The sequence below is a fragment of the Asterias rubens genome, chromosome 6 (assembly GCF_902459465.1).
Source record: "Asterias rubens chromosome 6, eAstRub1.3, whole genome shotgun sequence".
In the NCBI taxonomy this organism is placed as follows: domain Eukaryota; kingdom Metazoa; phylum Echinodermata; class Asteroidea; order Forcipulatida; family Asteriidae; genus Asterias; species Asterias rubens.
This window is the reverse complement of record NC_047067.1, coordinates 10,184,015-10,212,004: the sequence shown is the minus strand read 5'-3', so window position 1 is coordinate 10,212,004 and position 27,990 is coordinate 10,184,015. Positions and strand designations below refer to the sequence as shown.

Genomic DNA, 27,990 nt, shown 5'->3' with positions numbered 1-27,990 from the left:
AACGTGGCGCCACAAACGTCTTCTCTATTTAATATAAACATATTCCTTTTCAAAAAAATCGCTCCATTTCTGTTTCTTGGGCGAGATGAAATTAATTCCGCCACTGACACATACAGCATGCGCAGAATTGGCACGGCGAGAATATTGAATGTGACGTCATCCTCTCCAGTCTATTTTTAGCCATCACTCCGTTTCTAATATTAAAACAGTCACGATAATTTGGTTGTATATAAACGGCTGGCATACGGCGGGCAGCGCTACAGTTGATCATTGAATGCAATCAGCATCGTCCAACTCACTCATTCATACACCGTGCGATTAAACCCTCTGTCGATACACAAATCTTGTCATTGGGGGAAAAAGAGCCACACACCACATGTCTACTCTCTGTTTGAAGCCACACGTCGCCAAGGTACAACTGATGCGTCGTTATGGCAACGTTATCAGCCAATAATATTGCTGTTCCTTTCCTTTTTGTTTTGTTGCTTAAGACAAGTCGGTGATGGACTTTGCTGGTATGCTTGGTGGTGTTGGATCTGCTCCTTTAATAGAGTGCTTCAGCCAGAGTGGTATCTCCCGTAGAAAAGAAGTACACCCTCACTTCAAGCTGTGAATTGTACGTGAGGTAGACGAGATGGCTCCGTGTCGCCACATACGACTGGCTGACTTGATGGGGGAGACTGGCCAACAGGTGAGCAAACTTTACTCAATCTATAGTCCTAATCTAGTCCGTGTAAATAGTACCATTTTAACCAATACGCATACTGCTCAGTTCAAACGTATTGAGAGAAAAACAGGGGGGCAGTATGAGTAGAGGAAAAACAGTTCACTGTACTTGTCCTATTTGAAAGAAGAAACAAAACCTGAATTCATTTCGTATTGCTTGCGGGGAAATTCGTGTGAAGACGGACATATCCTATAAGTTGCCTGCTTTCAACAAGTCTGACAAACATTGTCAGGGTCGGCCAAGTTTTTGATCTTGATATTCATTTTATACATACACTGGCTGTTGATGAATCTGATGTACACATGTTACACATAGTAATAATGATCATGATGATGTTCGTAATATAGCGTGTGACACTAGTCACGCTTGGGGGAAAACAAGTTATATATTACAATCGACAGATTATGACGAGGGCTTCCTTTTCAGTTAAACATCTGGGCTTGGCTGGTGAGTAGTGAGACGGTTTAGATATTACTGATTGAAACGTTGTCAAATTCAAGGACACTGTGATTCCCCTATCCCCTTACTACTGCAAGAGGCTCAGCCTGTATGGGATGTATCTGGAACAGCTCATCCCTATAATTTACATTTTCTCTGCACGACCAGTCATTGTTTTTTATATTTATGATATAGAACTGTAATTGAAAACCGAACAAATCCATACCACAAGAACTGCTTTTTTTTTGTTGCACCAGGGGTTGAAACTGGGTAGGGAATAGACTTGTGGACAAGTCGTACCGCGGCATGCAGGACATTCACGACTTGTCTACAAGTCTAGGTATAAGGGAACAATAATTGACTTGTTAACTGTACGATAATGCAATTTGTTTTACCCTTAAACCGATTTGTATTAAGCACTGTAAACTCAGCACTTCCGAGTGTGAAACAAACACAGGCAAGTCACTCGGGTGGGTTTCGAACCTACGACCTTTGCATTGCTAGAGCAGTTGTCTTACCACTAGACCACCTGGTGGCTAGATGATAATGCACGACCAGAAGCGAAACAGACAGAGCGTGAACAGAAATATACGTTGTCGTTCGTCAATGCCTAACCACACATGTTTTAACGATCATTTTCACAAGTCAACACGTGTTATAAGATTGCATTTATTGGATACATCTGCAACCGACTTCACGAAATGCAAGAATTGATTCTATCTCGAGTTAAGACGAGTAACCCATCTTAAATTTAGGATGGGTTCAATGCGTCCCAACATTTTCGGATACGGAACTGATCTCGTCCTAAGTTAGGCAGAGCTTGGTGAAATCGACGGCAATAGCGATTGAACTTTTGTGTATGTATCTTCTTTCCTTGACGCGATATCCCCTTTAGTACCCCCTGAATCACCCCCTGATTCTCTATTATACGAGCCCCCAGTGTTGAACCAAAATCACTCCCCAGAGTACAAGTAGTTATCTAAATTGTACATAATATATCTCAGTTTCATCACTCATGTTGCGTGCAGAAACAGGATGGATCTTGCCCCAAGTTGCTTTCTGCACATAGGTCAAAGCGATGACTTCAAATTGATAGCTTGGGGGTAAGGGCCGGAAGGGGACGGGTGTGTGTGTGTTTTCCACTAGAGAGTTGTAGGACAGAAGTATAGCAAATTCACGGTTGACACACAAAATCAAGATAACAAGTGTTCTCTGTAACCTTAACGCAAAATACCAAGTTATACCCTTAGAAGTCAACTCGTTTTTCAGGAAACATTTCCGACAGGCCTAAATCGCTTTAGTTTAATGTCTTGATCAGTAAAACACTTTAATCTCTTATCCATGGCCGACGGAACATCCCCCCACCCCCGTGTTTGACATTGAAGCGTTTAGTTTCGAACGAATAGAACAGCCTCGTTCGATATAATCGCACTTCAGTTCAGTGTCTGTGCTTGAGGCTCGTTTAATAAATCAAATGGTACTTTACTGCAATCAAAGTGGCCTGTCGCATGGAAACTAGAATGAAACTTACAATATTTATAATATGTTTAACATTCGTTATTAGGAACAATTTACGTTTATGGGTTCAGTTTTGTTTTCTTCGTTGCATGTCTTTATTAGGACTGTTATTTCATGATAGCAGTTCAGTCAAAATGTTGTTATGTATGCATTCGAATTGCTTTTCATATTTTCATTTCTTTTTCAATAACTATCTTTCTTGACCGGCTCTTGACTGATTAGACTTAAATAACTGTAATAGTTTATAATTATCCCTTTTTATTGAAACAAATAATATTGATGTTGATTGATTTGAATTGAGTTTGAAGTGCTCCAAATGCGATTTTAAGTGGAAATGGAGTTTAAATACAAGTGTATTGATTATAAAATAAAATCTTATAACAGCAAAATATTGAGCTTTTGAGAAAGAACTATGATTATAAGAATTGGCGATGTGCTTGATCTCTTACTTGCACCATGCAGACATTGTTCAAAATACTTGGTTAATTTGTTTGGTCCGGAAAAGGGTCAACAAACTCGTACATTCTGTGTTTAGGCGGGAACGTGTCAAGGGCTTCCGGGTCTTCAGTGGAAACCAAATTGTTGTTTTCGAACCCCACCCTCCTGCCTGACGCGTTGACAGCATATCCTATTAGGCTTTAGGTAACACGGGATAGTGTCTGTCTACACCCTGGTCTGCACCCGCTTCTTAGAATCCCTAGTGTAACTTACCCTCATGTGAATACACCCTAAAAAGTTGAACAGGCCCTGTTTTGCAGTCACTGTTTGGGCATTCCTTTGTGCCATATACCCGAGGAAAATCATATTTACCAACACAGCAAATCACACTGTGTGGACGTGTTTAAGTCCACATATTGTATCAAAAATCCCTACATTATACGACTTTTGTTCTGTTCTCAAGTTCACACTTCGTATGTAATGCTTGCATGGACTAAACCGTAGTCAGAAATGAGCACGTAATGACGTGCGGTGTGTAGTGGGCTTACGTGAAGGCCCTTGTTGGGTATTTCTGTGCAGTTGAACAATGGACTTCACAAAGTGTTTCTTTGCTCAACTTGGACCACACTGAGTAATTCTTTAGAACAGGGAATAATCGAACAACCCTAGCAGGACCCTACGATCCAAACTGCAAGGTTGTGTAGGCATATCACATCGAGGTCTGTAACAAAAGGAATCCGGGACAACAGGTGCATATAGAGGACGTCCTCGCTTTGCTTTTCCCGTACAAAATCAAAGGAGACGTCGCTGAGAAAAAGCAGCTAGAACAAAGGAATGTCCGGAGTTTACACCATAAAAAACCCTATGTGTGCATGTTGGTGAGCGGGGGGGGGGGGGGGGCAATCCATTGTTAACCTATGATTCCCTTTTCTAATGAATTTCTTTCTGTAGGGTGCAAGTTGAACACAAAAAACCTTCTGTGAAGTATTGTTTTACTGTGTGAATGACCCCACACCTGTACACATTATCAGGTTACTTAGACACAATGGGAGCAGTGTCCAGGAATTCCAATGGCACTGGTATGTACTACACACAGGGGAATTCCTAAAGAATGTTGATGACAATAGAGGAACATTCAAGGGGACCTCATATAAATGATGTGGATATATATGAGTTTTGGTTGACGATTCGATATGAACAAAATGGATCCCTTTGTTTTGAGCTACCGAGAACGTACTCGGAGCTCGAAACCAATGAGGACGTCGCTAAACTGTCTTAACAAAGAGAGAACAAAGAACAGTCCTGAACTTAACGGAGCTGCAAGCATGTGTCTAATAGGAGGGTTGCTGTGTGAGTTTTGCGTATTTTTGTTTGTTACTAGGTTGTTTGTTTGTTGGTTGTATGTTTGTTAATAACAAACTATTAGCTATGTGATGTTCTGAGTGTCATAACTTAAACACATGCTGATGTTTAGAATAAAGTTTTTACAACCAAATTAATTGTGAAAAGTGGATATTTTACTGAAAAACAAACATATGAGGAAAAACACAGCAACTTATGGGGCAAGCACTATCATCAAACACAATTTAACTCGCACTGATGTGAAGAACAAACATAGTGTTTTCCTCCTTTTTTTTTTACTAACCAATTACTGATGTCTCATATCAATAAGTGATCCCTTATAATGCGCAATGGTAAAAGTTATAATCTAAATAATAAATGAAATGAAGTGGGCTATACGCTAATATAAATTAATGGTCTTGAACGACACACGAAACAAGGGCATACCTATAGAGGAGTCTCAACCAATATGAAAATGCAATTTGCCTTCCGTTCTTCCACACAAGCGATATTTGTTTAAAGTCAACAATCGCGATGCCCTGGAGACAAGCTCCTGAATGAAAAGGAGGAACAAAAGCTATCCAAAGAAAAGAAGGTTTCAATTGGTGCAATAGAATCGATGGCAGGCAACCTTTAGTAAGTGCAATTAAGGGTAATTGGACGTTGTTGCTATTTGTGTCGCTACTGATTATACCTCCACATTTTCCCCACCAGTCTACTGCCGTCTGTTGCATGCTTCCCTGTATACGACTCCGTTATGCACAGAAATGTAATGTCAATTACAAACATGCACTAATTTTATTTCGCATGTCGTATCACTGTGTATCAATAATTTATTCACAAACATTGTTTAGTCACGTGCGTGTGGCCGAGTACCAGCTAGGCCAAGTTCACCAAGGAAACCAGTGTTGAAGATGGCAGGGATGCAGCCATGTTGGTCTTGTTCCCCGAATTCCTACCTAAATAGCAGTAATAAATGGCAAACTGCTCTTATTCATTGCACAAGAAAGGAACCAGACTTGTTTTCTTTTCTAGCCTCCATTTAGGTTTCAATTATTTGAATGGAGGATATTCAAGATGGCAACACTATGACACAGGTCTATAATTTGTGCCAAACAATTGCAATTTAAAGGTGTCGAAACCTTTATTGAATAGTATCTATTTCAAGACCACCAAACATACACACCTGTTTTATATCCGGGTCCAAAACGGTGTACCACGACATTCACTGAACGTTGTAAGGGCGAAATTGGAAGACCTGCCAAGCTTCCTATTTTTATACGCATAACTGTGACGGTGACTTAGTTATCTTAGACCAGGTCAGATCAGCTTGTAAACGGTTTACGCTTATAATGAGTAGACACATTTAAACAATGTAGGTGAATGCTTGGTGGATAACTATGGTTTGAAAAGTACTGTCTTCAATTACAGAAAGTATCAAGTAACATGTCTACATAGGGGAGTTTCGGTTGTATATACCAGGGTATCCAATAGAAAAGCAGTTCGATTTAATATTATATTATATACCTTTAAGTAGTTCGGTTTCTCTTATTGATGATATAAAAGGGCATGTGTTACACACACCTTTAATTTAATAATTTCATTTGATTTCTCGTAATATTGCTGTTTTTCCAATGTAACTGTCGAAAAGTTTAAATAGGACCGTTTGAAAGAAACATTTTTGAATAAACAAAACCAAGCATGGACGCCAAAGCGCTAGCCGTGCTCTAGTTCGTTTACATTTTACGCTTGTACAGTTCGGGGAATCTTCGAGAGCCAACAGGTATCTACCAGTAGCGTGGGATGATCCATGCAGCCCCCGGCCCGAAAATGTAAACCCACAATGCGTGTGCATCCTGGTCATTACATCATAACACACTCTCAGGTATCGACCCCTTTTTCATCTTGAAAGGTCGTGGAGAATTAGGAATTGCTATAAGGCGCTTGTGTCGATGTGGAAGACGTTTTTGAAGAAACATGACCATATGCCATATTAATTGAATCAATTGAATTGTAAAGTATACTCTCGCTAGAAATGGACTCGCAAGGGAAGTTTCAAATGTGGTTGAGGTTTATGCAAACGGGCCTTGGCGCGTAGGTGGGTGCTGGATGTTCAACCGTAATTAGCAGACAAATGTTGTTTTGTTTCCTCTCAGGTATAAAAGCCCCGGTTCATCCTGCGACTGCCAATGCGAAAATGTGCAGCAGTTGAACTATCAACTCCTGTGAAACATGTTTTAGTATAAAACGAAAGTGTAAATGCCGCCAGGATTATCGTCACACCAAACATTTTTAAGCACACGCCAGTGACGCCACACTAAACCAATATAATCTCCACGTGTGAACATGCTACGCACTCATCCCACCAAACTTTTCAAACACACACCGCACTCCCCATACATGTACGTACAACTCGCCAAATCAAACCTTTCAAATCACGCGCCACACCAAAGTTCCCGAGCCAACGTACTCGCCACGTATACGCTGGCAAAATCCTTGCCACTGACTACCTGTGCATTACGTTACAACCACCGTACCAAACTTTCCATACCAAACAGGTTGAAACTTATAGAATCTAGCAGTTTACTGGCTGTTGAACCTGTCAGGTACTCAAGTATTGAACCGCCGATAGTGTAGGCTTCGCAGGGGCCATGTGGGGGCGTAGCCTTTCCCCCAACGGGGACCTACTCAAAGCTCATCCAAGTGAAATACAAGGGGGCGTAGAACCAGGTGGATTGTTTGGGTCGTCCTTTACGGGCCTCCCTAAAGGGGATGCGACCCCAAATTTTTTAAATCAACATCAATATTGTCCGGGATTTCTGATGTTGATAAATTGCACCATGCTTTTTAAGTGTTTGCCAAGGGAAAGAAAAGCGTTTTAGGTGCTTTAGCGTGGGCTTAAAGGAACGTTACAGAATTGGTAAGAAACAAAAAACGTGAAGATCACAGATTTACATAAAACTAACACGGTCTAATGATGATGATAGTAGAAAACATCCCTTGAAATATTTCTGTCTGAAATTTTATATTTGATGAGAAATTAACAACCTAATTTCGCGTTTGGCGTTTATCGCTCAGTGAGCGTTTTATTCGTTTTTGTAATCGGCTTTTCACTATTCTCTCGTGAACCAGATGGCCGATCTATCTCAAGCTTCTACAGGTTTGTCAGTTTATGTATACAGTGGATTACATAAAAAAGCTTACACTGCCAGCAACGTTTTTGCTTGAAAAACCAATTCTGTAATGTTCCTCTAAGCTTAAGTACATTTTTGTTTTGCATTTGTGTTGAAAAACCTTTTCTCAACAAAGACTGCTGTAGGCTACAAAAATCAAACTAGCCATCAGTGGGTTCCTGAATACGGAATTCACTCCTACTTTCATTTGGACCATGAAATATTTCGTTTTCTTCTGACACCGTCTTTTCCGGATCTAGTGCGAATTATTTCAGGTCCTTCAAAGATCCAATATTTACCATAAAATTAAATAATCACCCCCCCCCCCCCCCCCCCCAAACCGGAAACTCCGTACCAACTCTCAAGTGTTCTCTTGTCATTCAGCAACCACCTTTGGTATTTTCTGATCGGCTTGTACCCGCCTCTCGCGGCTCGGCAAGCAAGGAAACCGCGAGACACTCTAGGGTTCTATTTATAGCCTGTATTATTGATCTCGCCGTCAATGTGACATTCGCACACAATCTTGCCGTGTTGGTTTATGACGCAAGGATCAGATCCGTGTATGATTTTTGATGAAACCCCTCCAAGCCTCTTGTGTCCAAATGTCACCGGGCGGGGTTACCGTCAGTCATTTCCGTATCACGGGGAAGCACACAGAGAGTCAACCGCGGTGACCATACCACTGGCGTTTAATCTTTCAGTCAGTGCCAGGCTATCCCCGCTATATACTTCCTGCGTAACGACAGCCACTCTTTTTTATTTCATTTTATAAACTACAGCTCGTCTGAACAGATAGGGCAAATTATTGCCTCATTGATACCGATGCCTTTATTGGTTTCTAAGTGGTGTGTGTAGCCGACTAATGAATCCTGGCAGTTATTACGTAGATGCCCCGCGCAAAAAATAGATACAGAAGAATTCATAGTGCAACAAAATGACATCGCAACCTAGTCCGGAAACGCACCCACGCACGTGCAGCAGGAACGCACAAAACACCCATCGCCCCAGGGTTCATCAGGCAACAATATGCCCAATATTTGCGGGAATTACCTTTTCCATACTGGCTTCTAGTTGAGGGTTGTGTAATTGTACATGGCAAGTAATATTCGGAAACAATCAAGGCATGCATCCATTCGCTTCGAAAGATATACCCATAGGTCACGTACCGCAACGCTGCATCTCATGTAGTTCATCAACGCATTGTGCTATCTTCTATAGTAGAAAGTGACAGGAACAGTTTATCAAATCGGGCGCAAACGCTGAAGTGCTCGTCGTTTTAAACGATCTTACAATCACTAGGAGCTGTAGTCTTTACTTCAGTCATCCTCATAATGAAATCTTAAATGAAACTCATGTTTCTATATTGAACTAACGTTACTGATCAAGAAACGTAAAGCGGAAAAAACGAAACAAAGGAACGAATGAGTTAGATAAATTAATCATGGAGCAAAAAGAAAGCGTCGTCCGGAGAAGAATAAGATATACAAAAATCAAGTGCAGATGTCACCGAGTTTTGTTTGCTGAAGAGGGAGATGAAAGGTTAGAGTTGCTTTGTGAGACTTAGTTGCCCTTTCCTTAGGGGGGAAAACCACACAATCCCTTTATCACGTGTTAAGTTCGACACTAAACGGAAAACTTTGTCTTAAGCAGAAATTTTGGAGCAATACGTGAACCTCATGTGCGGTTTGCTAACCTGCTAGTGAAAAGTCATTGAACTGAAGAGAAGAGGACATTGGTAAACAAATGACATTTGCAAAATTTAATTCAACCTTTGTGTCTAATCAGCCATGATTTATGCCTGATAATTTTACGCATTGTTAACTCGAAAGGTGTGTATCGGAAGTACCGGCGTGTTTTGTACACGTGCCTCCTGTTGCACTTAATACACGCGTAGGCGACGAGTCAATAAACGCAACACCCAACACCCTATAGTTGTAAAAAGCCCTTGTTCTATCAATGTAATAACCAATATTAATGACTGGGGGTGTCGCACTGAGCAGAGACGCAAGTACCGTGAAATCAAGGGCTGTGATTAGCCGCTTGGACTGGGAGTGATGATCAATTTGTGCCAAACTGTTGGCTATTATTCACTTACTTCCCAAATCAAGTACTTCGATCTACATTGTGATTATTGATCCAAACACTCTCCTCCTTTCGTAACCCGACGGACGGTATCTGTTTATCCGCTGTGACAGACTCCCGGTAACATCTAGGTGGCGCCCTTGTGATTTATCGCTGCTCATCGGGTTCTCTTGCCTCCCGTCAGATAGTTCATGTAGTGTGATCATTGTTGATGTGAACAGATCATAGAAAAAGCCGGCATGGTCAGATGCAATTAGGGGGCAATTTATACCTGGAGCATGTAAGACACAACGAAAAAACATATATTTTTTGAATAAAATTGATAAGTTAACGCAATACTCTTTAGGGAAGTAAAGACCTGCTTGAACGAAAATGTCAAGTCGTGAACTTTGCTGAATTCCATTTAAAATGTTTTCAATGAATAAGGAAATCGAGTCATATGATTATAAATAGATTTTGATTGTGTAAAAAAACAATCATTTTGAATACCCTTATCCAGTGCTTTTCTGAGAGATTTGCGAAAAGCCCCGTTACGTAATCACTCTTAAAACGTCATAGTTGGGAGCTCCAATTTGTAAAGCCGCTTTGTTGCAGCGTGGAGGTATAACAAAGCAAACTCCCACAAATGACGTCAGCGGCATTGTCCTTTGGCGCGCGCTCTCAACGACAGAAGTGTTTTTAGTTTTTCAAAACCTTTAGGTTGGGGCCTGATTTGTTAATCGATAATTACGAAAAACTCAGAAGTGTAAACATATCAAAATTACATTAAAATGGTCAACAAGTGCATTATAAACAAGTCTAAATACCATTTCCGTTAAAAACCTTCCGCTCAGGTAGCTGTTTAAACCTTTGGTTAGAAGCCTACATCATACAGTTTGAATCTGAGAAGAATAACTGCAGTAATGCTTCTCAGTTAGTGTATTGCTATATTCTACTCAAAAGGGGTGGTAAACCTTAGTTTGGTAATTACTCCAGAAATAAAATATAAATACCATTGGTAACAAGCACTTGGGAGCTGTTGGTGTTACAAAACATTGTGAGAAACGATGGAAATTTAGAGCTCTCGAGAGATTAATTTTTTACCCCAAACTTTGAATAAAAGAAAGGCTTCGGGCGTGCAGCCTTTCTCTTGCGTCCGAAAGCACACCATTTTATGCAACGAGGGTGTGTTTTTCTTTCATTATTATTTTTCTTGCAACTTCGATGACCAATTGGGCCAAACCTGGCACAGGCTGGTTTGTTATTTTTACAGTGAGGACACTGATATTTGACAAATACCCAAAGTACGCTACGACTTTAAGACTCCACAATAGTCTTATTGTGTGAAAGGGCACTGTGGCCACCAATTATGGTTGAATGATCTTTTATATTAAGAATTGTGTACGTGCAGAAAACGATATCACCCTGATTGCCTGTGCTATCATCGCTGCTATGGCCTCATGTAATGATTTTGGAGTGGCAAATATCTTTTCAATAAAATTAAAAAACCACCGCCCCAACCACTACTCCAGTCAAAAGAGGGACACAACTCTCCGCGGGCTTGAGAATTAATTGCTGATAAAACACCGAGCATATCAAGTTAAGCAAACAGAGATGATGGAAGAAGAATCGACGAATACACCCACGCCCCAATCAACAAGGAGGATATTATGCTCCGAGACGGCTCGGCCACTTTTTCTTGTTGGTGAAAAGGTCAGGCAATCTTGGAGTTAAATGTAAAACGCTTGGATATTGGTAGTAATCCGTGGGACGTCTTAACTAAAGGCGATCGTTGACTCGACGGCTCGGTGTAAGACGGATATTGCCGTTTTAGAATTTCAATTAAGAGTTTGTATTGGTTCTTTGTTCAGCTCCCTAGACGCCCACCAGTGGAAGTTTGTATTCGAAACGGCCCAGAAAACGAAGCTGAAACAATAATGTTCTTCTGGCTGTATACATGAATTTGTCTTTTAAAGGTTAGGTTGGTTTTATGTAACACCAAGTCACTGACCTCGGCTACATCTACGTTGCTTTGTCTCCAAAAAATCCAAGCCCGTACCAGTCACAGTTGCTTCAGAGTCTCTGATGTAGGCCTCGTAACCGTTCATCTTGTTGTATCATTGGTTATTCAAGAGGTAATCGTGTGAAATTGACTGGAATCCATACGAATGCAACACACAACAAAACGGAAGTACATTATAAAGAAATAGTCGGATCTAAATCGCCTCAGTTCATTCTGGTATCCAAGCTATACCCTTCCAGGGTTGTAGTAGTATTAATGAAGAAAGAAACACAATCCTCTTATACAGAATTCACTGTGCATTCATTGGATTAAATGAGGTACAATTTGCGGTGGAAACATGGTTGTGTTTTCTGGGGCGGAATAATTCGAGGTTGACTTCGGGAAGGGACTGGTCACCAGCAGTGTGGGTGATAATGCTGGGCTAGAGGCAGAGAGTGGAGTACAGTGATAAAGACATGGGGGTCAGTGACTTAAAAGCATCCAGGCACGGGGTATAATTTGGGGTTGATGTATGAAGCTATAGCGAGGATTTGGGATGAGACAAATCGAATAATCTTGCGGTACGTGCTCAGTGTAATTAATCACAGTCGGTATATCCTAGGTTTACAGCTCTCGTAATGCTTGCTTCGTCATCAAACCATCTTATGCAGGTATAATACAAATGAAATCATAATTGCTCACTGTTTTATCATAACGGGATGGTGAACAATCACATTCGGATAATGCAGGATTTGTGACAAGTGCAGGGAAGTGAAGATATCATATTGGGCATGGTCATGTTGGATCTGTTTTTAAAAAGTAGTGAAATGTATCACCTCGAGCTGGAAGTGGTTTCGTGTGCAAATAATTTCAAAAGTTCTGTCATAACTTATGCAAATCAATTCCCATAAATGGCAACTAGCCAGACCTCTTGGTTTTTTTTCCCGCTGACCTAAATAAATGCACGCCTCTTTTATGGTTATGGATTTCGGAAACTCAAATACTGCTACTGGCTGGTGGCAGTGGCGAGTATTGGATTTCTATGCGGGGGTTGGTGGTGAGTTGGTGGTTTTCTAAACAAATGATGCACTATTTTGTCTGGTTCCCCATGTTAGCAATAGTTGTAGTCAATTATACCAACTTAAAAGAACCAGACTATTCTCAAGTCAGCCTTGGATAAAATCCAAGTGTTCTGTGCTCCGTGTGGTACGGATTCCAAATTAGTCAATTGAAAACTTGCCGCCAGTACAGCTAATTAATATTGCTGCTGAAGAAAGGGTATAATATTTTAAGAGTGGATTCTGGTCCAGATGCCTTAACTTAAATGTAGTACTGGCCGTGTACGAGTTGTCGGCTACGTCTATGCATGCAGCAACGTCGTCATGCATTTAAGTATAGGACAACCTATAGTAACACCCTTAGCGACAGTCGAAGCTGTTTAGATTAATAATTGAAGGCTAACTTTACTTGGTAACAAGTGGTGTCCAGTGCCTTTAAATACCGAGTTGGCTGATGACGTGGGCAGGTGCACAGGAAGTAGTGGACAATATTCACAAGAATTATAATAGACAGTTTCTCAAATACCCATTGCGCAAGCGCTAACTGTTAAATGAGGTGCATGCTGGTCTAGCTAGCGATCAAAGTTGATCGCTAGCTAATCCAGCATGCACCTCATTCAACGCATACAGCGCACGTACGGAGGATTTGCGATAAGGTCTATGGTAGATAGAAAGACTCGATTCCCAATACAACCGATATTTTTATAAATAAATTGAATGTATGAACACAATAAACACAATAACAAAACAAACTATAAAGGAATGGGTCTAAATATATATATTCAAGTATTTTCGATATAAGAAAAAACCAAAGGCAGCCAAGTTAGCCCAGAATTATTACCGTTTCCATGTTTAAAGCCAGTGGACACTGTTGGTAATTGTCAAAGACTAGCCTTCACAGTTGGTGTATCTCAACATATGCATAAAATAACAAACCTGTGAAGATTTGAGCTCAATCGGTCATCGAACTTGCGAGATAATAATGAAAGAAAGAACATCCTTGTCACACGAAGTTCTGTGCGTTTAGATGGTTGATTTCGAGACCTCAAGTTCTAAACTTGAGGTCTTGAAATCAAACTCGCGGAAAATTACTTCTTTCTCGAAAACTATGGCACTTCAGAGGGAGCTGTTTATCACAATGTTTTATACCCTCAACCTTTCCCCATTACTCGTCACCAAGAAAGGTTTTATGCTAATAATTATTTTGAGTAATTACCAATAGTGTCCACTGCCTTTAAATTGATATTATTCTAAAAATGTATTCAAACCGCCACAAATTCGATCCAATTTAAAATGAAAGATGTATTCACCATTTTGAATCAGCTGTATCCCCCGCCCCACCCCCTCGGGGGAATCTGTTTCTGTGACTAACTTTAAGTTTCCCTTCAAATAAAGCACGGTTTCTGTTTGCAGAAAGATTTGGCAAATACATTGATTCTCCTTAGATTAAACCTACCTCCATGATTAAACAGCCGTGCGCTATACATGTATTGTTGACCATGTCATACCGAGTTGCTGAAAGTACAAGTACCCATATATACAGTGAAGGCCCTACAGGCTTCTATAGCGGCCTCTGCACACGTAAAACTATCACATATCGCGTGATTCTGTAAATAGTAAATCGACTCTCACAAGTCTAAACCCCCGTGAACTAATGAGGACATGACCTCATAAGAAGGTCACGTAAGACCCTTTAGTGGCAGGGGTGGAGTGAGCGTATGTTTCCCTGGATGTCTGGTGGGCACATAACTTTTTTTGACCGGCGATGATTTTTTCAATTTGTATGTCAACCCTCCCTATGGAGCGATGACAGCTCTATACGTGGCGTAACTATAGGTATGAGATATCGTTTATTATGCATTTCAGATGAATTTTCTCAGCGTGTATTTGTCTTCTTCTTTATATTGTATGAAGATGATTACCCAATTAATAATGGGCAAATGATGTGCCATCAAGATAGCGCACTGTATGTGAACCAGAAGTAAAATATGAACAGAGGTAGAGCGTTATGATTTTATGGGGGCTAATGTTTTTATTTGGTTTGTGAATTATAAAATTAGTTAGCACATGAAGATTCTTGTTTTGCACAATTGAACTGCGTTATGATGGGTTCATTTATAAGGAGAACTGCTCGAATGCTTAGAATCGAATACCTCCTTTCAATAAACAATCCTGGAGCAGCTCTTTGAAAACGTGTGGTAGATCTCACACCTTCCTTTTAACAAATAAATGAGTCAATTATGAACCAAATGCTCGGTAAACTTCAGTTTTTATAAGTCCGAGGACCTTCACCGGCTGTAGAGGAAAAGACAACCCATTCAACCTCATCCCACAAGTGCATGTTTAACCTTCAGCGTCAATTCATCTAAAAATGAATCAGAAAATAAGCCTTTGTTGTGGCTGTGCTACAAAACACAATGCATCTTTAAAGGGAGACCTATTTAAAGTTATTCATCCAACTTCCTTGTATGTTTTGTACTGAATTGCCTTCGGGACCAACGCAGGGCCAAGCTTCCCCTAACTGGGATACCCGGTTGTAAAGTTGACACACACGGGACCTGCACACCCATTTTTGTGGCACGAGCCATCGTAAACGCTTCCCACATTCGACGTGCCCGCCGAGCAGGCTAAAAATAACCCAAGCTCAAGTCATGGAGACGGCGAGCGATAGAATGTTATAGAAAGCTTTGTTGACAAACGAACAATAGTTGCGAGCGAACTTTTGGACAGGTCTCCAACTAACGAACTATAAGCCGGGACTGGCTCATGTGTTTTCAATATCGGCTTCTAAACTGTCTGGTGCATATTTGATATTGGGTACCAGCATTTATTGTCGTCGCTTAGGCTGTCAGGTTGGCAATGTGTGTTGTGATAAGATTGAACTGACATTAAACTTAGAATAGAAGTTCGCTTAATACAATAATAAGTGAAGAATTCCTGTATGGGAAAAATAAACATTTAAACTATAGGAGAACAAGTTTACTAGTCTAGAGAACTTCCATGTTGGATTTTTATGATGGACGTCTGTTGTTGCGGTCTTCGGTTTGTTCTTGTGGTTTAATTCCCCACGGTAATTTTAGCGGGTTGTGGTGCGAGGAGGCTTTCGTGATTGCAGTAGCCCATTCCGTGTTTCTGGCGAGTTTCAGTAACTATTCCTCCCAGCAGTGAGTCCATGTTGGGGATGAATGAACCCAGCAGGGTTTCCAGCAACAGTTCGTCCTCTCTGAACCTTCAATTACGTGCTTGTCAGTAGCAACTCGTCCTTGTCTTGCGTGCTTTCTATTCAGTGTGGTTGACCAACGAAGGGCTTTGGTAACAAACGTGGAATTTGTTTTTTTACACAAGACAAAAACTGCACGGGGCAGAATGGAAACGGTTCAAAGGATCACCGGTAATCCAAGTCATTGCAGCCTCAGAAAAGGGACAAATTAGTGCTGTTAAAAATCCTCACCATACGGTGACAACACGTGCTGGGTCTCTTGCTAAACTAATTTACGACCAGAATTCTTGGGATGACGATAGCTGGCCGGCGCGGTGCTATTCAATGGTGGCTGAAGAACACACATCATATGGGATGTTGGTAATCTGAAGTATTCCCGGTGCATTGCATACTGGACTATTCAAGCCTGTGTACTCGCCAGACATCACTCATTGACTCATAAACGATGGGGAATTCTCATTGAATAGCGCAACGCAGACGGGATTTTGACACACTGCCCTGCTGAGCTATAAGTTGAACTGTCATTCACTTAGCTATAACATTTTTGTCACCAAATCTGGGATGTTTCAAAACTATGTGATCAATTTTTCTGACACCAACGGCTTGTATGTAGTCGACATTACTGCACTCGGATACAATTTATTATTGCTGAGTTAAATCCATGTGACAGTCTACTACGTTGTAATGGATAGTTTGGAATGTTGTTTGACGATGGAGAGGAGGCATCTGCAAACTCGTGGACAACACATTGACTCGGTATGTAAATTGGAATATAAGCTAAATTATTAAGATGGTTCCAGTTATACTTCATTACCTTTGATATGTTTGTTGAGTTAGACGCTGTTATTAATCACATTTATATTTTGCACCATATTTATATCTTGCACCAATTGGAGAATGCCTTTCATTGCTTACATAACCAGGAGGCTATTTACTATAAACAGCAATGTTATAATGCTTGACATTGATCATGCAATGGAATCTGACACGTGTTGTATAAGCTAATGGTAACCGAAGGTAACTTGGCGGGTAATTCGAACTAAAATCAGTCTCCCCAGCCGTCACATGGCAACATTCCTCTCATGATAACAACCCCCTTGTTCATCGTAGAGGTATTATTGTCAAGGACATTCAAGGGCAATGTGGTCAAAATAAACGTAATTCAGGGGAAGTATTGGCGCTGAAATGCAACCAAACATACTCGTTACATTCCTTCAGTCTTCCCCTGTGAGCATGCTGTGGAATTTGAAGTGGTCCTTACCGCATGCCCCAATATCATGGTTACATCAGTATACCAAACTCAGACAAGTTCGTCCTTCCTTGCATGAAATCGACCATAAATCGAAGGGGACCCTCCTCGAATGTTTGGACTTGGAGACCTTTTTGGAGGGCCCAGTATAAGTATTATTACAGTTTGACTGAACGTAGACTTCGACCCTATGAACCGGCTGATGACATATGTATGTTTAATGATAAATGACCGGGTATAGACAACGGGCATGCCTCTCTCAACTTGTAAAATCAAGTTAAAGGTGTACATTCGTTCTATATTTTGAACTCTTTAAGAATGCACCACCTGGGAATATGTTAGAAATTCAGGCCTGGCAGCCACAGTAGCACCTATCATTGACGTTCATAAATAAAGATGCCAAGTCACAAGTGTTCACAAATTAATAACGTCATCAATGTATTTCTCGGCTGTCCGAATGTCTCTTAGTGAACTTTGGTCTTGTAGATTTTTTTTTAGTCAAGAAAGCCAAATTTAAACTGCTGCAAAATGGGTGTGCCGGTGACCGTAAATCAGAGCAGTGTGCAATGTGGCGAGGTATTTTGTTTTCAACCAGCTTCGTATTAATAGTTTGACAACTTCATGTGTCAGAGTGAAGTTTTGTACTTGCCACCAATACCGATGCCGGTTATAGCTGTATGTTTTTTCTTTGACCAGGATATCGCTATGTGGTTCTTGTTTAAAATTTATTTTTAAGTACAATAATTATTTTGTTTTCATTGCTACATTTTAAAGGAAATTTACTGGATTGATTATTAGTAGCGAAAAGGGGAATTGATCTGTGTTTAGTAAGCATGGATTTCCTGTGAGGTGGATTTCACAAAAAGTTAGGGCTAGTCTAACTTAGGACTAGTTTTCTCGTCCTCACTATAAGGACTTGCCTTGAAGATGCTATTTCTGATTTTTCGCCTATTTGACCCAAACATTTTGATTTAAAATTCAATAGGTATTTAGATGGGAGTCGAGAAAGTTACATGCTTTCATTTGAGCCATTGCTCGAAAAAGTCCGCCAATTATTAGTAGCAGTGAATTTGAAGTGCTCAAAATTATTTTTTTGTCGGGATCCCGAAATATATATCACGTGACCAATTCTTATGTGTTTTATAAGAAACGTTAAAAAAATTTGTCATGGTTCCTGACCATTTAAAGTAAAAGTTAAACTGTTTTCGTTAGAGCGGGTGGTACTCTTTGAAATACCATTCACTCAGAAAAGTCTATTTTTTTTAATGTTTGGGGCCAACAATCTTACAAAGCATCTTTAAATCGTTATACTCCTAAAGAGTCCTAAGACTAGTCGAATTCCTTGTGTGAAATTGACCCTTGAAAGGTTACTGATTACGAAGTTTAAACTACTCTTAAAACTTCCTGGTCATAATTGAGCCGGAACCCTTGTCTCAGGGGGCTTGACCCATTTCCAGGCCAGTCTGATCTGGAAACTGTTTAACAATGGGGAATTTTCATTCAGATTCTGCTTAAGTTTAAAACCTGGATTCGGGTCAGTTTGACGTAGATTACGGGTCATACCCAAAACGGGTCAGGTCCCTGTGGAACTGGAGTCAGGGTCAAACTCCGGAGAGGGAGTTTTAGTTTTAAGTGTTAACCTGTTTCAAACAAAACAAAATCACTTTGAATAGGGCTACTAAAATAGATCATAAAAACACCGTCTCATGTTTCGATTATGAATAGCACATTATCACATTAAACAATATATATTTCTTCTCATTTTGACTAAAACCTGTTCAACAATTTGATGACATTTTGATGTTGTTATTTACTTTTAACTGGTGTTTTCTATAGGTTTTTGTGGACATGGCAGTTTCAGACCGTGTTTATAACACGAAGAGTGAAAGGAGAAGAAAAAATAGTCTTGTGAGCAGAATTTCTAAGTTACTGTGACAAAAACGATCCACTAACCGTACAATCATTCTAACTCCTCTTGGGAAAATGTTAGGAAATTAATACTTACTTTTCGGAAATGATCTCTAATTCCCCACAAAGGTCAACAGAAAATGATACAATCAAATAGTCAAAAAAACAAACCACCACATTACGATCGAAACTGTTTAAACGTGTAGCCTTTAAAGGAAGGTTTCCCAGGTTAATTTTCGGCCAAATTGTAGCCTATTTCACTTTCATCACTCTCGATTTTGAGGCCTAAGATTCAATACAGCAAATCAACCTATACAGTGTACTTTTTAGCCATGCGGCGCTGATTTTGGTGGCCTTCGGTGTAACAGTATTTAAGACGATGTGTCGATAAAACAAGTGAACCCCAAATTGTAAAAAAAAACCTCAACAATCTTAAAACTTATTCCTGTGGTTGGGTTGGCATTGTGGTGTCTTTCCTCGCCTTCCACCTGCGGGACCCCGGTTCAAATCACGCAGGGGCACTACGTGATGGATTGGGTTTTCAGTCCCTACCTGACTGCGTGGGTTTTACCTGAAACTCTCTGGGGGGTTTCCTCCCACAAAAACTTAACCTTCCTTCCTTCCTTCCTTGTCTTCATCCAGTTATTGACTCAGTGACTAAGTTCGCTTTCCTGGGAGTCATTGGCTTCACAACCAGAGTCAATGATATCTGTACCTATCTAAACTATTGACAGATTCTTATTCAACGTTAGAAATACCGGTTGACAGCCATCCTTAAACAACTCTGTCATGTTAAATATTTTACTAATATAAACATGCCCACTGAGCACACAATATAAATACAAATATTTTGTAAGATTCATTGATTCCGCATCGCGTTGGCCTTTTCCAAGTAAAAGGGACCTTTAACTATCCCAGTCTGTTTGTGGGTTCAAGGTGGGTTTGGGTGGACAGGAATTTAATAAATAAATAAACTTGAATAATTTAGAAACAATCATTAGGTCAGCCATCAGTCATTTTCTGAGTCCTACAACGATAGCCCTGTACCTACCCTAAATGAATGCGTGGGTTGGGCGTCAGTCTATCTACACGCAATAATTATTTTATATATATTAAGCAATTATGTATTAGATCTTCATCAAGATATTATGAGATTACCAAGTTAACGATATATACCCAAACTCTGCCGTAGAATGGAGACTTTGAACCTGTATGAAATCGCTGATTTTATTGTGATTGCCACTTGCCAGTCACAATATTATGTTGATCATAAGTCCCTGGTAGGTTATGAATATGCATACAGTTCTACGAATGGTGCACTGGAACATCACTGGTTATCGAAAGACCAGCCTTTTTTTATTCAATCCTCAGTTTTTAGGATAATTCAATGAAACGATGCCTTAATTTTGTTTAGCCCCAAATTGATTCTTCTCAAAGCGATACCCAGTGTACGACACGAGATTGGTTAGAAAAAAAAAATGTTTTTAAAGACATCACACTAACAAATTGAATTCCACACAGAATGTATATGCTTCGGATGCTTTCCTATCAGTATCTGACACTATCTCTAGAATTTTGTAAAATCTTTCAAAACTCACTTGTTTAGGCCTAATCGTTGACTCACTCTTGTATTTTGCTGATTTCTGTATACAGTGTTATGGCCATGTTAATCCTTGTTGCTTGTTGTTTAATTTGTGTTAAGTGGTCTGTTACTTTATCTGGTTCATAGTTAGAGTGCTATACAAGTGCTCTGTACTGATGGCAGCGTTATACTCTTTGAATTATGAACAAATTTTTGTTTTGTATATTCCCATCTAAACATAAAATTATAACATAGCTTCCCATGCAGCTCGACTGGTCGGCTACGTCTTACTTCTCTGTTTATTCATAAAACAAAAATGAACGAACCTCGTCTACTCTGTCGTTTACATTTCAGCAATCTCGTTTCCCACGAAGAATGGTGCACCGTTTACGACATAAAACAAAAATAACATGCATTTCACGTGTGAGTAACCCCAACGGTAACCGCAGACCTATTTTATTCAACACGAACTCCTTTACTTAGAGAGAACTGATGGGAGCATCATTCGTGGAAAGGGAAACGTGGCACTCAGGTCTCAAAAGGGTCCTAATATTAAAGTCAAAGTCAGTGTTTATAGTATAAGATGTACAAAGATCCCTGTCTTCTTTGAGCATACAATCTTCAAAGAAAAAAAGACAGTATAACGGAACATTGACGAAATAAACTTTTATTATTATTTGTAAGCTTGCCTGAGAGAGAACACAAACAAAGTACACTATTTCAATGTGAGGTTGGAAACTGTCATTATAAGGACTCTATATGGGCCCAATTTCATAAGGCTGCTTAAGCACAAAATTTGCTTCAGCTAAAAAATAAGTCTTGCCTAATAAAATTAAATTATAGGCCAAGACGTCACTCAATTGTTATGCTAGGTAAACAGCAGCTAAATACTAGGCTAGCCACAAGCAACGTATTTATGGCATGAAACTGTGGCCAGTAACATGTGAAAAAAAGAATGCTATTTTCGCAAATTGTGTGCTTAAGCAGCTTTAATTGGGCCAGGTTAGAAAATGAGTGAATCACAAAACTTAATTGACCTTGGAGTCCCGCTTACGGCAACATCATTCGATTCGCACATTCACTTGACTCATGCAAGCGAACATATCGGGGGGGGAACCCTCGCATATTATGCCTTGTGCCATGTGATCAAAATGTGTCACCCAATATGTGGCTCTAGTATAATAACGTCTCTCAATGTTCTGTGATTCCTCCCCCCCCCCCATCCCCCACCCACCACCTCGGCTGCATATTGTGACCTAGCTGTATAATGGCTTCAATTCAGCATAAATATAATTCTGATGGAATAGACCTTTAATGTTACTGTCAATTATTATTAAAGCCCCCAGCAGGAGAATTTACTCATGGTCGTTCAAAAACAAGTCCTCGTTTTGGCAGCTCAGTGTATTGTGTTTATTATTGTGGTGGGTCACTCGATAATTGTTTTCAAGAAAGAAAAAGGGTGATATAACTAGGTACTCCCACGTGAACCTGTCGGGATTTTGATCTTTGTGCTCCTAAAGAAGTGACTGTACTTAAAAATTCAACAGGGCTGATTGATGAAGGATGTCTAACCACCCACAATAAAACCCTACTATATGTATTTTTTTTTTTACTTAAGATGTTCAAAACTATTAGTGAAGTTTCTGTTTTCTTAGAAGACACCCCTGTTTTTTCCTTCTATACGTTGCGGGGTGACGGGCCTTGTTGATGATCGTGAACTTTTAGTGCATTCATTTTATGCCACAGTCGGAATGTGGACAAAACGTGCAGTTATTTTACCGTGGCTCTCACAATCATTGCAACTGACATTTATCTTGCCGAAAGTGATCATTCAAACTAAAAGGTATACATAGGAGGGAAAAACTTTGGAATATTTCTAATTCTTCCGATCCAACATTCAATAAATAATAATTGCCAATGAAAACATGTTTATGGGCAAACTCCAAAAGTACACTGTGTGTACTGGTTAACAACAAGGCATAAATATTGATTATCAATGGTAATGGTTTTTTGTTCGTCTTTAATAGTTTTTCCCGGTTCATGCTGTGTACTTTGTTTGTAAAGATCTATGGACGCAGCGGTTCCTCTATTTAGTATCAGCTCCTTCATAATGAAAGGGCCATGGGTGGGCCAAACACACGCTCAGAGTACTTAAGGTTTGTGATTTTAAACATTTTTGATAAGTCGACCTTTGGGTGCTTTGAGTGTGGTAACTGCTCGCAGCGATTGCGTTCAACTGTCTGATTTGCTTATACTTGAAGGCCCGTTTAATTGTTTGACTGGGTTAGGCGACGGTTACATTCTGTTGCCGATATTTCGGAAAATAAATCGCGTTTTTTTTATTTTTTTATAGAGTAGAGGATCAGAAAACATGACTAATTTATTGTAATCTTGTATGTGACATTGTTTGTTTGTTGCTTTTGTTTGTTTTCGCTGTAATTTCTTTTGTTTTGTATTTGTAAAACGAGACTTTTTATAAATTTCCCCATATTGGTTTGCTCCGTATCCATTACATTATACAATTTTCATTTCATTCAATCCTCGATTGCCTTTGACGTACTTAATTTTACTTAATTTGTTATTATTCTCCAAACTTCACCAATATGAATATAAATGTTGATTGATTTGAAATTGGATTGAATACTAAAAAAAATGGCTTGTGTTCAAATCGGCCACTCTGTGACGCTCATGGCGCTCGATATTTATTTGTGGTGACCTGGTCACTGGGCCATGTATTTGATTCCCCAGACCAGTCCATATTAGGGAGTATTACAGCCTGTGTTGCCAAGTATACAGCACACCGAGCTAAATCAATTGCAAGAACCATATCTGCCTTCTTTTTATACTCCTTGGTGAAGAGAAGTACACATGCATATAGTCCCTTCCTGGGACACAAGTGTCACAACCGGGGTTCGAACCCTGACAATGATGACTTGAGTCAGATGCACTAAACTGCGCATGCTCATCCAGCCACAACATACCGTGTCTAACTTAGAGCAAGTTCGAGTGCGCACATTAGTCCACCAGTGGTCAACCCCAGACTAGCAATGCACATGCGCAATGACGTACTCACCCGAACGACTCGGAGCAAGTCTAGTCAACCTTCCACCTTTTCTCCAAAGTGTCACTGGTTCCCCTCTGCGCTTAACACATGTTAAAATGGAACATGCGGTTGGGACCAGTGAAGAAACCATGGTCTCGAGGCTGGTTCCAAATGGTCGACCACAGTAGTCAACCAATGGTCGACCAGCCTTGGTTCGAGTCAAAATGGTTAACCATTGTGCACACTCGAACTTGCTCCATAATATTTGCTGTATCACGCAGACTTTCAGTACATATAAAACCCTCGTATGAGTTCTGCTAAAAAAAATCATCCAACCCAGTGGGCCAATCATGACTACCAACCAATATGGCCTAATCGTCACAGAAGACACTTTATAAAACAAATTTAAAATCGTCTAATCATTATAGCTCTTTATTATTGTATTTTGTGATGTATGTTGTTTGTTTCACTTCAAATTCCACCATAAGTGCCAACTTCTCGTTGATGTGATAATCGTTACCCTTTCACTCCCTAATGCAGTCTCTCCAATGCATCACTTTATTTATTTGTAGACTAGAAGGTGTTTCTGTAGTAAATCAATCAATGAGGTTTGTAAATCAGTCCCAACGTGTTATTCTAAAGTCTTGACCAACAACAAACTCGGTGTGTTTTAGCAAAGTTTGGCCACGTTATTAAACTGATGAAGTTCAAAGAGTGAGAAATTGATAGCTGAGACTCATTCTCCCGGGGATCACAGAACAACATGGAGCTTATTATTATACGCGCCGTATATTGCAATTGATACGGCATGGTTACGAGTGCTTTGACGCGGAGACGTCTTGTGGTGTGAAAGGCGGTTGATTGATGTAAATACATCTAATCTGATCATCAGTGTATAGATGATCTGAAGCAACTGTAGATTTATTGCATAAAGTCTCGATGTCGTTTGAACTTAAAGTCACATTGGAGTGACAGTTTATCCTTCCTAAAACCCAAAGTAATATAAATTATCTAAATCTATAAGTAAAATCTTAATAGAAATTAAAAAGCGCTTAAAGCGCAATCTCGGTTGATCAAAATTAAGGATTTGTTCACAATAGTGTGAGCCTTTCGCATCGCGACTTTGCTAAGCTTCAGCCCCAGCCGTGGTTTAATACCGAGTCCAACACCTGGTTAAGCTGGGGCTGCATACTCTATATAAGCAGGGATTCTAGAATGTCAAGCAAGGCCTATGCTAGAATTGGACCAGAGCTTTGGTTGCGGTAGGCACATGCTGACCATCAGGCTTCGGGCTTTGTCTTGAGTTACTTCATAATTGTTTTGGGGGCAATAGACTTTATAAATAGGCCTTTATCTTTCACTAAGACCAGAAACTGTATGGGAAGGAGGTATATTACAGAACATTGTTTGCTTTGTATCTAACCACTGATCAATTGTTTAGCACAGATTCCTTGGAGAAAGTGATGTGAGAGCTAAATAGTAAACTGTTCTTTCTCTTTTGTCTTCCGCAGTTGTGCTTACGGCGCCTAATTACCCTTGCAATCTTCCTATTACCTTGGGCCATCTGTAACGCAGCCCCCTGGCAACTATCAGACTACAAAAAGGGGCACTGGACCAACGACACTCAGACGGGAACAGTGTCACGTAAAAGACAATACAATAGTTATCATGTGGAGGGAAGTACACGAGGCTGCAAACGAGAGCATAGTACCAACAGCCGCCGACACCATCGCCACCACAATCGGCACAAGAGCAAAGACAACGAAGTGTTCCCAGCAGTCAGGTCTAGCAACATCCTAAATGAAATACCGACCTATGTGTCAGACTTAGTGGCATTTTCGCCAGTCAAACCCGTCAAACCTCCCTGGTCACCGGAGGCTGTTTTGAGCGCAGATATGAATGAGGTGACGGGGCGGCATCACCGTGAGAAGCGAAGCACCACTGGGAGGGGTGAACCATACCAAGCTGCCTGCGAACGGGACGCAAGCTGGGTGGAGAAGAGCTGGGCCTACGACCTCTTCGGTAACAACGTCACTGTAGTCAATGAGATCACAACCTCGGACGGTAAGCAAATGAAACAGTGGTTTTACCAGACAACTTGCAAGAGAACTCCTGAACTGGCTCGAGCACCCAGTCCTTGTGCTGGGATCGATGCGCAGGTATACGAGTCCGAGTGTGAAGAAAAACTATCCTTCGTTTACGCCGTAGTGCGTACACCAAAAGGAGAGCAGGGATGGAACTGGGTGACTATCAGTACGTCATGTAACTGTGCGTTCAGACAAAGGGCAAGCCCAATGAGAAGAACGCCATTGACCGCCTATTCCTCAAGCGACTCTCGCACACAACCAACTTTATCGAGAGAGCGATGAACAACTCAAGCTACAGTGCAGGCTTTTAAACTGAAACCGTAAAACCAAGCCAAACTTGCAGGGACTTTGGAAAGAAAGTGTTGTCCAGAAGATACTTTTGACCTCGCCATGTATTGAATAAAGTTGTATAATGTACCTTTCAGTGTAGCCGCCGTGTTAACGCCTACTGTCGATCTATCACGAAGTCTGTCATGCAAGAAATCAAGCCAGAAAGTATTGCGTACACCTGCCCTATGACGACTTGGAAGCTAGTATCCTTCAGTCTTCAATCTTCAGTCTTCAACATAAAAGGGACTAAAAAAAAAGTCAGAAAAAAATAACACAAAACAGCAGAAATCCCATGATAACAGGTCTTGCTAATAAAGATCCCACTTCTGCAACCACTTCTGCTCCCTGAGTTCGCACCTTTCAAAATTGTCATGTCCAAGACCTCCATTCTGTGTACTTTGCTTTACTCTTTTGTGTGAACTAGACCTTTGTGTGTGAACTTCTCTAATATTTTATAGCAACTTTCTGTGACGGTGTTGAAGATTGAAGCAAAATATTCATAGCGAGAAGCAATTTTTGTGATTGACAAGTGTATCTCAACAGCACAATAGTTTGCTATGATCAGTCATAAGCTATAAATCCAGTTGGGTTTGTATGATATGCGATATGGATCACAGAAATGCCTTGCTCAATCACGTCCCTAAAGTTCATTAGGCCACAAGCATTCCAGAAAACCAGCTTTCAGCTTGGCGAGTACCCTTATGCTGAACTATTTAGCAAAATGATGCACATTGTTATTGCCCTTTCATCCCCAAACAAAAGTCCCTATCGTCAAAATGGCTAAAAATAACTTTCGTGTCTTGCGTAGAAGACAAAAATAGGCCTACCTTGACGGAGGGCCGAGGCCACCATACTATGAGACAAGTGCACTAAATATTCTGGGTCACACGAAAAAACATCACAAGCAATTTTTTTTTTTTTATATAGAAATATCAACACTCGGCATCATTTCCCCCTTTTTTGACAGGAATTTTGCTTGTGAAAATGCAAGTTGCCATCAAGACGCTTGCGATTCTATAAAAACTCACGCACCAGCATTGGTTTGGAATAACTTGGCATGCATGTATGGTTCCTTGCAGGCATAATGAATACAAAGTCCAGTAAGTTGTAAACACAGTTGTATCTGTCTGCCCATGGTCGACAGCTGAAAGTTGGGACTTCGTCTCCCGGTATCTAAAAAATCTCGCCCGATTTGAGAGTCATCATTCGTTTGCTACGTACTGCTGAGGTATGCCACAGAAACGAACGATCTATGGACCTATGTGTAGTAAGGGGATGGAATATTTAAGCCGAACGAGCAATGATCTTGATGGCAAATTGACCTGTGTGTATGCACTTTTAAACCATGGCATTACTTTATAATCCATAGGCAGATCACGGCAAGGTTTTGCAGGCTGTGTGGCAAACAGCAATGAAAAGAACCTCTGTTTAGGAAATAGTTGAAATTCATCAGTACTGAAGAGTGTATTTATAGAGTGATGATATGTGTTGAAAAAAAGAAACATTTGCGATAGGTTTAAAATAATGACTTATGCAAATGTTTATTTAAAAGAAAAAATGTCGCCGCATTTGGAAATATCTTCAAACTGGAAATACTACAGATAAATCGGAAGAACAGGTTAACACACTGTAGTTTCTCGAGAAATTAGAAATCGGGATGGAAAACTGTCGACATCAATTTCAAACAACCATTATTGTGTGAAGCTTGTAAATGGAGGTGACTTCTATACCGAACGTTATAATGTAATGTCCGACAATGTGGTGTTTTCTTTCAAATAGGTATTGGAGTCCTCGGTTGGGAACATAGCTTTATGT

The 27,990-nt window shown here is 40.3% G+C and overlaps 1 protein-coding gene across 2 annotated transcripts; it reads left to right on the top strand.

Annotated features, from left to right (window-relative positions):
* Positions 1-251: 251 nt before the first annotated feature.
* On the top strand, positions 252-27,260 carry LOC117291554 (neurotrophin-3-like). Of its 2 annotated transcripts, none has more exons than XM_033773355.1 (2): positions 252-691; positions 25,270-27,260. In XM_033773355.1, exons 1-2 carry the CDS (start codon positions 635-637, stop codon positions 26,125-26,127), a joined length of 915 nt encoding a protein of 304 aa, XP_033629246.1. In that variant the 5' UTR covers positions 252-634; the 3' UTR covers positions 26,128-27,260. The 2 variants fall into 2 exon arrangements, with proteins under 2 accessions (XP_033629246.1, XP_033629245.1); XM_033773354.1 differs by lacking the exon at positions 252-691 and adding an exon at positions 15,930-16,732.
* The last annotated feature ends 730 nt before the right edge of the window (positions 27,261-27,990 follow it).

What these genes read in the sequence shown, in the direction of transcription:
- LOC117291554 (XM_033773354.1), top strand. Translation starts at nt 16,661, where the DNA reads ATGGATAGTTTGGAATGTTGTTTGACGATGGAGAGGAGGCATCTGCAA. An exon ending in GTGGACAACACATTGACTCG is followed by an intron (nt 16,733 to 25,269) that starts GTATGTAAATTG and finishes TGTCTTCCGCAG; the next exon opens with TTGTGCTTACGGCGCCTAAT.